Source organism: Asparagus officinalis, chromosome 5 (assembly GCF_001876935.1).
Source record: "Asparagus officinalis chromosome 5, Aspof.V1, whole genome shotgun sequence".
Taxonomy (NCBI): Eukaryota; Viridiplantae; Streptophyta; class Magnoliopsida; order Asparagales; family Asparagaceae; genus Asparagus; species Asparagus officinalis.
The window spans coordinates 123,286,019-123,298,907 of record NC_033798.1 but is presented as its reverse complement, the minus strand read 5'-3'; the positions used below and the strand labels follow the sequence as shown (position 1 = coordinate 123,298,907).

General features: G+C 38.1%; 1 protein-coding gene across 1 annotated transcript; it reads right to left on the bottom strand.

Moving 5' to 3' along the window:
* LOC109842542 (translation initiation factor IF-2-like) lies at positions 394–6,613 on the bottom strand. Its single transcript, XM_020411408.1, has 3 exons — positions 6,577–6,613; positions 6,000–6,402; positions 394–821 (listed from the first exon to the last, which is right to left on the bottom strand). Exons 1-3 carry the CDS (start codon positions 6,611–6,613, stop codon positions 704–706), a joined length of 558 nt encoding a protein of 185 aa, XP_020266997.1. The 3' UTR covers positions 394–703.

The window sequence follows — 12,889 nt, the reverse complement described above, 5'->3', positions numbered from 1 at the left end:
ATTAATATGTCCAATTCTGGCTTATATATATTCACTATTTACTTAGTTAGTAGTTAGTAACATGTTTAATATGTTTGACACTTAGTTTCTAGTATTCCTGAAATTAGGAAAGTTTGAATATCATGAAAATTAAAGTTACACTTAGAAGTCTATTTTATTGCTTGGAATTGTAATCTGATATTCTTTGCACTCAACTCTAACCTCTGTTGCTTTGTTATATCTTATCAGTATGTCACATTATTTCAAGTCACATATTATACGCAATGCCTGACAATAGCTTGATAATACAAAGTAGAAAATATTGAATTGAATTACAGATTGGTAGCTGACATTCATAAATACAACCACCAGACAATTGTATGAACAGCTGTTTATCCTTTGATAGGCAACGCATATTGAGCGCCAGGAAATCCTGGACGCATGAGAAAATAAAGATTAATGGAAAAAACCTCTGAAGATTGTGCTCCTGAGGAAATATACAAGTTACAGACATACAAAATGAAAGATATACAAGGCCTCTGCTGGTTGAGCCTCATAATAAAGAATCCAAAACATGATTTCATAGGCTGACACCTACTTTTTTTTTTTACTCATGGAAACAGAAAACATACAAGGAAATTGCAATATGCCCCTATACATTTTGAACCCTTAACATTCATACAAGAACACTTCTGAAAAAAATTGGGCATCATGCTTGAAGTTTTTAAAAAGGAAGATTGCCCTCTGGTAAGTCCCAGTTATCATCATCATCCGCCTTGGATTTCTTAGCCGCATCTGCATCGGCTTGAGCAGAAGATGCATTAAATCTTGGTCCTAACCGTCTGCAAAAGCGTGAAATTAATAGTAAGCTTTCATTTCCATGCTATTGACGATACCAGTATGAGAAACTTGTTATCCTATGTATGGGTCACATTAATGTGATAACGTTTTCTGAAACCATATTTGAATATGCAATCCTCTACAGACTGGAGGATTCTGAAAGCATGTATTTGTTTCACTGTTGATAGATGTATATTTGATGAAAGATGATGAAACAGAGTTCTTAGCATTAAATGATAAATGAAACCGCATTTTCTTGTAAACTTAGAATAGTGGAAAAGAGATTCAACAATACTTAATTGTAATTGTACAATAATAATGCAGCCTCTTTCATCATTTACTATTGTAATTATGAAAGAGCAGAATAGCTGCTTGATATTAGTATCCATAATTATGCGCACAAATACTACAATTTTGGGGGGGGGGTGGGTCCTTTTTGCTGAACATTCAGTTAACTTTTCTAAGCACCAAAGACTAGGCTTCATCCCAACAATACATGAGCGCAGAATTTCTTATCCTTTTTTTCCCTTTTTGAGATAATTATGTGGCATAGATTGGAAAACTAGACCTTGTTCAGCTGAAACGACAGAATTGATTTATGCTGAAAAACATAAAATATTGATCTTATATATCGTGTGACTTAGATTGATTCTCATATATATATATATATATATGATATATATATATATATATATATATATATATATATATATATATAGTATATATATATATTATTATGGAAGAGAAAATATTGCTGAAACAGAAAATTCTCATATAATATATATATGAGAAAAATGGGTACGCTTGGTACCAAGTACAAAAAATTATGTTTGGTAGTGAGGTGGCATAATCCTCTCTAGTCTCCACTCATTCAAATGGTTGTATATCCCCATGTACTCCTCAACTCATGTTGAATGTGGTCCCCCATTTGAATGAATGGAGGGAATTGTGTCACCTCACTACCAAACACAAAAATTATGCTTGGTACCAAGCCTAATCTTGATCCTACATCTACATAGGAGTTGGTGAAGGGTGGTTGAGGCTCTCTATCTTTGAGGTGTGATGTAGGGTCAAGATTAGGCCACATCACTACCAAGTTGTTTTAAGCAACTTGGTACCAAGGTTCTCCATATTTCTCATATATATATGAGAAAAATGGAGAACCTTGGTACCAAGTTCTGTATATTTGTGTGTGTGTATATATACAATCTATACTATAATTAAGGTATAATGCAAATATCTTTGGAATCAATCGCAGAAAAGGCTACACAAATAATTAAGGTATATTTGTGTGTGTGTATATATACAATCTATACTATAATTAAGGTATAATGCAAATATCTTTGGAATCAATCGCAGAAAAGGCTACACAAATAATTAAGGTATATTTGTGTGTGTGTATATATACAATCTATACTATAATTAAGGTATAATGCAAATATCTTTGGAATCAATCGCAGAAAAGGCTACACAAATAATTATTGATTATAAGAGTCGAGGTGAATCATAATATAAGACAAGAGGATGCAAGTATGGTCTAGTCAGTTTCACTTTCAGCAAGCACCATATACTTTGTTTTATCAGAGATGTTAAGACACATGGAATGAATGATGAGGAGACCTCATTTAGTTTTATCTAGCTAGTGACAAAGGCAAGGGGAGGTATTACAATCAGAAAAGAGTCAGAAAATTCTCAATAGTAATATATTATGCAATGTTAACATGGTTATTACTGTACAACAAGCGTGTCCAACTTTCCATTCAAGCTCTACAAGAGTTGCATGTTTAATCCTCTGTCCTGAAAGAATCATGACATCTGCTCCCAAACTTGAGAACCAGCCTCTTGGGCAAGGGTCCAGAAATAGGAGCATTGAGCAAGCATATACTTGGTTATTACTGTACAACAAGTGTGTCCAACTTTCCATTCAAGCTCCACAAGAGTTGCATGTTTAATCCTCTGTCCTGAAAGAATCATGACATCTGCTCCCAAACTTGAGAACCAGCCTCTAGGGCAAGGGTCCAGAAATAGGAGCATTGAGCAAGCATATACTTAGGATGCATTCAGTGCTTGAAAAGTCTGAGACATCTGTGTCACATTCACAAAATTCATGTCTGCCAGCCCAACAACTTGCTTGGATCAGACACATGTGGGTTAATATGAAGCACATTTGCACTTATGTTTCTTCTAACATTATGTTGGGCTAATGGGTTAACCATTATGTCAGGAGTGGACATGCTGGTCAATAAGCAGAACATTTTCAGTTTTTAATGTTTATGTTGGACTAGTGGGTCGTTTACTTTTATGACATAATAATACCAAAAGAAGAAAATGCCTCCTTGAAAAATAAGTTCCTGGGAAGAAATTGAGCCAAGGAAGTGACTGTAAAGGACCACAAACGTTATGACTTAAGGTAGACACCAACAAAGCAGGTTAAAGGTTGAAGCCTTTTAACCAACCAACCAATAGTTCCATTGACCAGAGGGAACCACATTGGACCCCAAGTAAGTCAGTACAAGCTATTTGAGACGAAAATAAGATTCCTCCTTACGTATAAATACAAACATCAGCTACGTGCAACTTCGTACTTTTTAATGCTAATTGTTTCCAACGGACATACACATTTTACCACTGACTCTATACCACATACCTTTTATCAATGGTCTATACTATGTTTCTTGGGTCCCAACACAGGATGCATCTACAAATTGAAACTTCATGTTTCATCATGTAGCTATATTGCCTCAAGGGTAGTGTGCTTGTACAAGAAATCATCTCAGGTGCACCTCCGTTAAAGAGTACTCTATGAGCATTGAAGTAGTTCCAACTTTGTCAGCCCAGTTATAGATCAACAATATTCTAACAGATTCTTTAGAAGGCTCACCGTTTGGGGCATGTAGAACAATCCCAATGGAATCTTTGGAGTATGCATAAACTCCTTCAGAGCAACAAACTTCATCCTAAATGCTCGTTGATAATCTATTAACCAGGAAAATTTATTACTTATCAATCATCAATTTTCACCAAGGTTCGTTGATGATGACTTTTTCTTGTTTGCTACTTTAATTCTTATCAAGTTTATACAAAAACTATATCTATAGAAACATCTACCCTAAGATCCTGCTACAATTTTATAATATTTCCAATCATCAAGTGACCATAATATAATCAATTTTCAAAATCATTATCATTATAATAGACGTACCCTGCAAAGAGAAATCTAGACAAGTCAAAAATCTGAAAGAGATCACATTCTCACTAAACTTATCAAATCACTCTCAGATGCCCTATTTTATATCATGGGTGGCCTTTTTCGCCTGGATACTTTTGAGTGTTTCCCAAAACAACCGACCCATGATGTGAGCTCTCATAAAACATCAGTTTGGAACATATAAGGTATTCTAGTATCTATCTCAAAAAACTCTTCATATAGCTCTTGCTGGAAAACAAGCCTTCACCTTATCAACCTTCCAGGTGTGAATACAACATGATACACTGAATGGCAGGTACGCAATATAAAGGCCCTATCACCTTGAGTTAAGCTGTTTGTGCAATATAAAAGTGGTCAAGTGCACAATATAAAAGGGTGCCGTGTTTTTTACATAATCTTTTGGGTATGCAAATGAGGTATTAGGTCCCATCTTTACTTTGCTTCGTTATTATGTCTTCTCATCTGCAAGCATTGAAACTCTTTCTATGTCGCATGTCTCTAGAGCATACTAAATGTGAATAGTCCTAAAAATATTTTTTTGCATATCACCTGGGGAAGAATTTACTGTACTTAAATTCTTCATTTAGTCAAGGTTTGGTGGATTATGAGGAATTCTTGTATCATCAAGTAATCCTCCTTGAGAAGGGAAGATATACGGAAAAGGATAAAACAATTTCCTATCGTGGGTTCAGATCAGCTATATGAATGCACTTTCACATTTTAGCTCTATTAAACTTCATCTCCTCTTATGACCTGTCAACTATTGTATCCTTTATAAATGCATCAATCCATATTCAGCTAGATTTACCTTTGCTCTTCATAGCTCTCTCAATTGTATTTCCTTCCATCCTCTCATTCCTCCTAACCTGCACAGTTATTACTCTCACTAGCAAGGAGCCCAAATACCTCTGCCCAAATAACTCAACTAATTACTCCTTAATTGAAGCTTCAACACCGCAGTAACTTCGTAGCATAACTTAATTTCTGCTCCTTCATTTAGCACTAACTTCGTAACATAATTTTTGCTCCTTCATTTAGCACTAACTTAGTAACATAACTTAATTTCTCGTCCTATCATTTAGCATATTACCAGTTATCAAGTAAGCTCAGAGATAGCAACAGACATGACACAGGAAACTGTAAATATGAAACAACAATGACATGACAAGAAGTCTAGCACTCAAGATTAGTGTTCAACGCTACCAGGGTTCATACTACAAGTGTGATTCCAAAGACATCTTCCTTAATCACCCAGCACTGTAATAAATTAACTATTACCCAAATTAGAGAACAGTCTTAATCCACTTATCAGAGGGCGAAAATCCTATTCTCTGTGAGAAAACAACAACAATGATGACAAAAAATACTTTAACCCAATATTTGTAAAAGTTTACATCCTTTATTCAGCTCGACAGAGGGCAATCCTCTTCAGTAAATTATCGAGTAGATTATCCTCTTTTGCTGACCACATTGTTGTTATTCTGTCCATTTCAATTGTAAGAACCCTCCTAATCTCGGATATGACAGTTCATCAGCAAACCCTATTTCCTAAAATTGAGGTAATATAAACCCTATTTCCTAAATTGAAAAAATTAATTATAACCAACAACGTATAACGAAAAACTGAGACCAAGACCAAAATTTTAAGCCATAACACCCACTGAAATCTCCATATTCCACAACACAACAACAACAACAATGGCCGCAAAACTTCAACCCTTATATATTTGGTGCAGAGATAATCATCCGTCAATAAATAATCAAGCATCGCGTTCTCTTTTGCTGCCTCTATCTTTTTTACATAATTCCGAATAAACCCTATCAATCCTTCTAATCACATTACAGCGCTCTGAGCTCACGTTGATGTAATGAAAACCCTAGATACCAAATTTCTCTCTTTTCCAAAACTTAGTACTTCAAACTAGGACAAACGAGAAGAGGGGGAAATTAGTAGATAAGGGAATGAAATCACCTCCTCCGATTCCTGCGCCCAGCTTCCCTCTGCTTCCGCTTCTTCTCCTCCTGAGAGTTCTCAAAGAACCTCCGCCGGCGGCACTCATGGATCACCCCCGCTTCGACACCTCCCGCCGGAACCTCCTCAGAGAACCTCCTCCGCTCGTCCTCGTCGACGACGAGTCTGGACGTTGTATCCGGACCTAAAGTAGAGGATTGTGGCGCCTGGCCAGGGCTGGTTGGTCGAACCGGCCGTCGATCGGAGCCCACGGAGGCGGCGGCGGATGCGGTCGGAGGGCGGCGGGCGGCAGAGGGAGAGGGGGCGGGTGGGGAGGGGATGGGGGTTAGGGTTAGGGTTTTGGGGAAAGGGAGGTGGAAGGAGATTGTAAGAAGCGCCCATGGTTTGAGATTCGGCCTTATGCCTGTTGAAGGACTGTTGGGGGTTTTTTATGCTGGACCGGAATAGCAGGAAGAGGGGATAAGGGAAAATACGGGAATTTTTTTTTCTTCCTTTTTTAATCAAATCAACTTATTTTGAAATAGCGAAGTTCAGTGAGAAATTTTGGAAATAAATCAAGGGAAAATTGCTTCCTGGCCCCAAAATTTAAAATGCAATGTCACCCAGCTCTTCATACTTTTACCTATGCCCTGCAGCCCCCAACTTTTGAAAATTTTGTGCCTCAGCCCCTCCAGCTCACCTCTCCCCAAGTTTCAATGCATAACTTGTTAAAATCCAAATTTTACCCTCAATAAGCTTCCTTCTTTCTTCCTCCTCCAGTCCTCCTCCTCCACTCCCCCCCTCTGCCCCCTCCCTCAACTCTCTCCTCCCCTCCTCCTCTCCGATCCTGTGGTGGCGCTGGCTCCCTCTGCCGAGATCCGCCGTTTGTTGGGGTTTTTCTAATGGCCGACGACCACATCGCGGACGACTCCGTCGCCGTTCTTAGCGACGTCGACGACGAATACGCCTCCCTGGTACAATTTTTATTTATTTTTTGAGGAAAAGATGCAATTTTTATCTCTTTTTTTGCATTCTAGGAACGAATTTTCCCCCTTTTTTGCTGATGATTTTTTTGTTTTGGTTTTCTGTGAATAAGGGAAAGGGCGAACCTGGTGCTTGACGAAATGCTTCGGTGGAGAAAAAGTTTGTGTTTTGGGTAATTATGTTAAGGTGGGAAGTTGTCTTATGTAAATATGAGTATGGGTGGCTATATGTTTGATGAAATGGCTCAAAAAACTTAACTTTCTGTTGTAATAAGGAGTTTGTACATGTATTGTGGCTTTGTTTTTATGTAGTGTTAAGCTTTTGGAATCTGATGAGCTATTGAACTCTTTGTTTGCTAAAAAAACTCTTTGATGAGCTTTTGGACATGTATTGTAGCTCAAAAAACTCAATTTTTTGCTTGACGATATTGCCGACGACTCAGCCGTCGTTCTCAACGACGTCAACAAATGTTAATTTCAGGTTGGGGGTCACGGTTGCTTACCAGAGAGAGCGTTGAAGCGCTTGGCGCGTGGTGACGTGTCAGTGGAGATTGTGTTTATTACTGATATGTAAATAAGTTTTATTAGAATAAATTAAGAAATTGAGAGTGAAGAGTTTATTAGTTTCTCCTCCTCTGGGCTATGTGAAATGTTTATGAATGTGCAAAGTGTAGATTTGCTTAATGTATGTTTAGTATTTGTACTGATTGGATCAGTCATCATTGTACAAATATATAAAGAAGATATGTTATCTGTTATGTTATCGGAAACATGTTAACTTTCGCAGTTTGCTTGTTAAGTTACACTGATAACATGTTAACTTTCACAGTTCGCTTGTTAAGTTACACTGATAACATGTTAACTTTCGTAGTTCGCGTGTTAAGTTATACTGATAACATGTTAACTTTCACAGTTCGCTTGTTAAGTTACACTGATAACATGTTAACTTTGGATGGTAAATTGATAACTATTATCCATTATTTCTGGTCATATACACGTTAATATAGTTCTCATTTAACATGTTAACTATAATACGTAGCATGTTAACATAATTCATTTACGTGTTCTCATTTAACCTTTAACTCATTTAAATACGTATTATAGTTAACATGTTAATATAATTCATTTACGTGTTATAAATACTGTATTTCATGAATATAGTTCATTTACGTGTTATAGTTAACTATAAATAGCTTTTGTGTGTATGATGGTTGAATCACAAGAAGATCAAAAACTTGTTCTCTCTTTATGTTTGGAAGCTAGCGCTTTATTCTTGCTTCTTGTTAACTTGTAGCTGTTAAGTTTTACCTAAAACGTGTGAACTATAGCTGATTAGATGTTAACCTTTAGCGTTCAATGTAAAGCATAATTACATAACTGTTAATTTTTTCTTTTAAATGTTAAGTTTAGTACGTAGACTGTTAACTTTTTTCTTTAAAATGTTAAGTTTTGTTAATTAATTGTTAAGTTTTACCTAGTACATGTGAACTATAGCCTATTAACTGTTAATTAGGAGGTGTTTCATATAAGTATAATTGAGTAATTGTTATCTTTATTCTTTTAAATGTTAAGTTTTATGCTATACATGTGAAATATAACGGATTATGTTAACATGTTGCTCGATCTGTTTATATATAATAGTTAACATGTAAGCTATGATAGTTATCAGTTTATATATAAACATATTAAATTAAAATGTTAACATAGTTAAAATGTAAGTTGTGATAGTTAACATGTTAACTATTATATATAAACTGATAACTATCACAGTTTACATGTTAACTATAATATGAACGTATGTTAAATGTAAAAAATAACATGTTATCAGGATAAGGGTGTTAATTAACATATTACAAATAATAGTTAACATATAATGGATTATAGTTAACAATTTACTAAATATAGTTATCAATTTACCATCCAAAGTTAACATGTTATCAGTGTAACTTAACAAGCGAATTGTGAAAGTTAACGTGTTATCAGTGTAACTTAACAAGCGAATTGTGAAAGTTAACATGTTATCAGTGTAACTTAACAAGCGAACTACGAAAGTTAACATGTTATCAATGTAACTTAACAAGCGAACTGTGAAAGTTAACATGTTATCAGTGTAACTTAACAAACAAACTGTGAAAGTTAACATGTTTCCGATTGATACGAGTTGTCGTGCGAGCACCTTGATCGCGGAATTATCAAAGGTGGGTTGAGAAGAGGACGATAGAAACACAAGCACAATTCAGTATATGGCGAAGGAAAATATCTTCTCTAGATTATGAGTATAAAAAGATTACAATCCCTCTCTCATAATCTCACTAGAATCGAGAACAAACTCTCAATTCTCACTAAACCCTAATACAGAGATTAGAATCTCTCTCTGAATCTATCTGATTCCTCTCTGATTCTATCCGATTGTTTAGAAACCCTAAAACAATCCTTTATATAGGTGTACAAACGTGGATGACAATTTGGTAAATAACCAGACCCAAAACCAACAGGAATTCGTGTGAACAGAAACCCAAACGAACCAGGAAACCATCGATGAGTCGACTCATGACTGAGATGAGTCAACTCGTCAGAAACTAGACAAAACTCAAAAACCAGCAATGAGTTGACTCATGACAGTTATGAGTCGACTCGACCTGATGAGTCGACTCATGACTGTTATGAGTCGACTCATGGGTACTTCGATTCTTCTGCTCGTCGTCTTGTTCCACGCTTCCTCCTGTGTTCCCTTATACTGTTTGACACCCCCTATTCTCATGCTAGTATGAGAATCATCTATCCTCAAGCTCCCATGAGGATCGCTAAGTTCCGAAGAGAAGATACACCTGTATCATGGGTCCCTTCTTTAAGAACTTGAAGTCCCATTCAAGTTAGAACCTTTGCTGAGGAAACTCTCGAGCTCCTCCATCTTTTCTGCACCACCTGGCCTTGCTAGGAATCCGGTCTCGACGTTCGATCGGAAACAACTCATACGTTCCGCGTCTCGTCATAGTCACCGTTCGCTCTAAGTTGCAATACTTTGTCGATGGATTTTCTGGAAGTCTAATGCACAGCGAGACAAACTTCTTGTTTGCATTCACTAGTCTCTTCGCTCACGTCACCGTCCCCAAGCTTGTCTCCTTCAGAAGAGATGCCGAACGAAATATGAACTTTACACCATCCTTAGTGAAGGTGTACTTCTGAGCCCGCCTCTCGTAGATCGCATATCTATCCCATAAGTACGGATTGCCCAGTATAATCTGACAAACATCCAATGGAACGATGTCGCACGTAACCTCGTCAATATACGACTCGTGGAGCGTAAATCTGACAGTGCATTGATCAACTACACTCAGTTTCTCCTCCTTCTGAATCCACCCCAATGGATAGGGCTTCAGATGCTTGACTGTTTTCAGACCCAACTTCTGCACCAATGCCTCAGATATTAAATTATTCTCGCTGCCCGAATCAACAATGGCATCAACCAAACTGGTCTTCACTTGCAACTTAAGAACAAAGAGTTGCTCTCTCGGGTCGTCGTCCTCTTTCGTGGTCTGCTTTTCCGTCATAAGGTTGAGACTGTTGTTGGGCTCTGTCATCCCTGGGACTTCTTTCGGACCTTGAGCTATCATGTATGTCTTTTTCTCCTCCTTCTTCTTCAACCCCCTTGGCTTGAGATGAGGATACTTCTCCCAGCACCGATCAGCTGTATGCCCTGTCTTCTCGCAGTGACTACAAACCAGCCCTGCTTTCCCTGGATCACCCTTCTTCTTCTCCTCCTTAGATTGAGAACCACTAGACTTGTCTCCCGTCTGTTTGGAATCACCCTTCGTTTCGTTGCCCTTCTTCTGTTTGCCCTCAATGGAAATTGTCTTCACGCTCACCTCTGCAATCGTCTCGACCGTGAACAACTTCATCTCCTTCCGGATGTAATCATTCAGACCCATCATGTATTTCATGAAGATGAAGTATTCCTCCGTTGCGATGTTTAGAACCATTGCCTGCTGCTGGAACTCCGTCGTATACTCTTGAACGGTCTGATTGAATCTTTGGCGCAAGCCGTACCACATACTCTTGAACGGTCTGATTGAATCTTTGGCGCAAGCCGTACCACTTGTACCAACGCTCTTCAAGGAATCCTACTGGGTAGAACTGCTTTCTCAGTAACTCATTGAACTTGTTCCACGACGCCGCCTTCTTCTCCTGCTTGCAGTAGGATTTCCACCACGTCAATGCGTGCCATGAAAGCTTCAAAGTCGCGAACACAATCTTCTCTTTCGACGAATAGCCATAAAGAGTAAAATACGTCTCCATCCGCTCGATCCAGTCATCAAGCCTATCGATGTCAACACTCCCATCATAAACATGAATCTCCACCTTGAAGTTAATCTTCAGGTTCTGATAAGAATTCTTACCCCATTGATGTAATGTAGTCTTAACGGTCTCCTCCTCCTCGTCAGAATCTGAATCTACTCTCTCCACATCGGACTCAACAATTTTCTTCGAAAAAGATTCACCTTGTTTGCCACCTCCATGGATAAGACTGACGAGTTGTGTGAGAGTCGAACCTATCGTCTCGATCTGCTTCTCCAATGCATCAATCCTCGCTGAATTGTCTCCTTCAGCCATCTTCTTCTTCCTTAAAACCTAGATTCCTTCCAATAAAATAAGGATCTCGCCAAGCTTCTTGTATTGGGATCGAGTAAGGACCATACACATGATGCCCCTTCACCGGATTTGATGCTCTGATACCAACTTGATACGAGTTGCCGTGCGAGCACCTTTGATCGCAGAATTATCAAAGGTGGGTTGAGAAGAGGATGACAGAAACACAAGCACAATTCAATTTATGGCGAAGAAAAATACCTTCTCTAGATTATGAGTATGAAAAGATTACAATCCCTCTCTCACAATCTTACTAGAATCGAGAACAAACTCTCAATTCTCATTAAACCCTAATACAAAGATTAGAATCTCTCTCTGAATCTATCTGATTCCTCTCTGATTCTATCTGATTGTTTAGAAACCCTAAAACAATCCTTTATATAGGTGTACAAATGTGGATGGCAACTTGGTAAATAACTGTAGGCGTCAAAAAATGCTAATAGATATCCAAATACAGCTCAAGAGGAGATCATCGAAAAATCAAAGAAAAAAAGACAGTCTTTACTGTCTCGCACGCGAGACAGACTTTACTGTCTCTCCGCGCGAGACAGTGTTTACTGTCTCTCCGCGTGAAACAGTCTTTACTGTCTCTCCGTGCGAGACAGCGTTTACTGTCTCTCCGTGCGAGACAGCGTTTACTGTCTCTCCGTGCGAGACAGCGTTTACTGTCTCTTCGTGCGAGACAGTCTTTACTGTCTCTCCGTGCGAGACAGTCTTTACTGTCTCTCCGTGCGAGACAGTTCTCGAAGGTTCAGAAACTGTTTTATAAACCGCCGACACGTGGCCATTAACTGTCAAAGAACATGGGGAACTGTTTGTTGGAAATTTGCAGTAAAAAGACAATGAAAGAAAATTTAACTTGTATTCTCTTAAAATCAATTACAATTTAGATTCCGATTACAAAAGAGAGGAGAATGAATTTGATTCTCCCCTTTGTTTAATTCTGGGTTCTTCACGGTGGCGATGAGATGCCTCCCTCGAATGCTCGCGTCGAGTTTGCTTCTCGTTGACGATCCGCACGTGAACTCTGATCGAGTTGATAACTCTGACGAGTTTTAGAAGAACTTGCAGAGCAAGTTTTGAACTCTGATCGAGTTGATAACTCTGATCGAGTTCGAAACTCTTGAAAAAGAGTCTTAAAAATAACTCTTAACGAGTTGATAACTCAGAGTGAGTTTTAGAAGAACTTGCAGAGCAAGTTTTGAACTCTGATCGAGTTGATAACTCTGAACGAGTTTGAACTCTTGAAAAAGAGTTGATTTGAATCGAAAGTCGGTTATA

What these genes read in the sequence shown, in the direction of transcription:
- LOC109842542 (XM_020411408.1), bottom strand. Translation starts at nt 6,613, where the DNA reads ATGAAGAGCTGGGTGACATTGCATTTTAAATTTTGGG. An exon ending in ATTGCATTTTAAATTTTGGG is followed by an intron (nt 6,403 to 6,576) that starts GCCAGGAAGCAA and finishes GTCCTTCAACAG; the next exon opens with GCATAAGGCCGAATCTCAAA. An exon ending in GGGCGCAGGAATCGGAGGAG is followed by an intron (nt 822 to 5,999) that starts GTGATTTCATTC and finishes ACGCTTTTGCAG; the next exon opens with ACGGTTAGGACCAAGATTTA.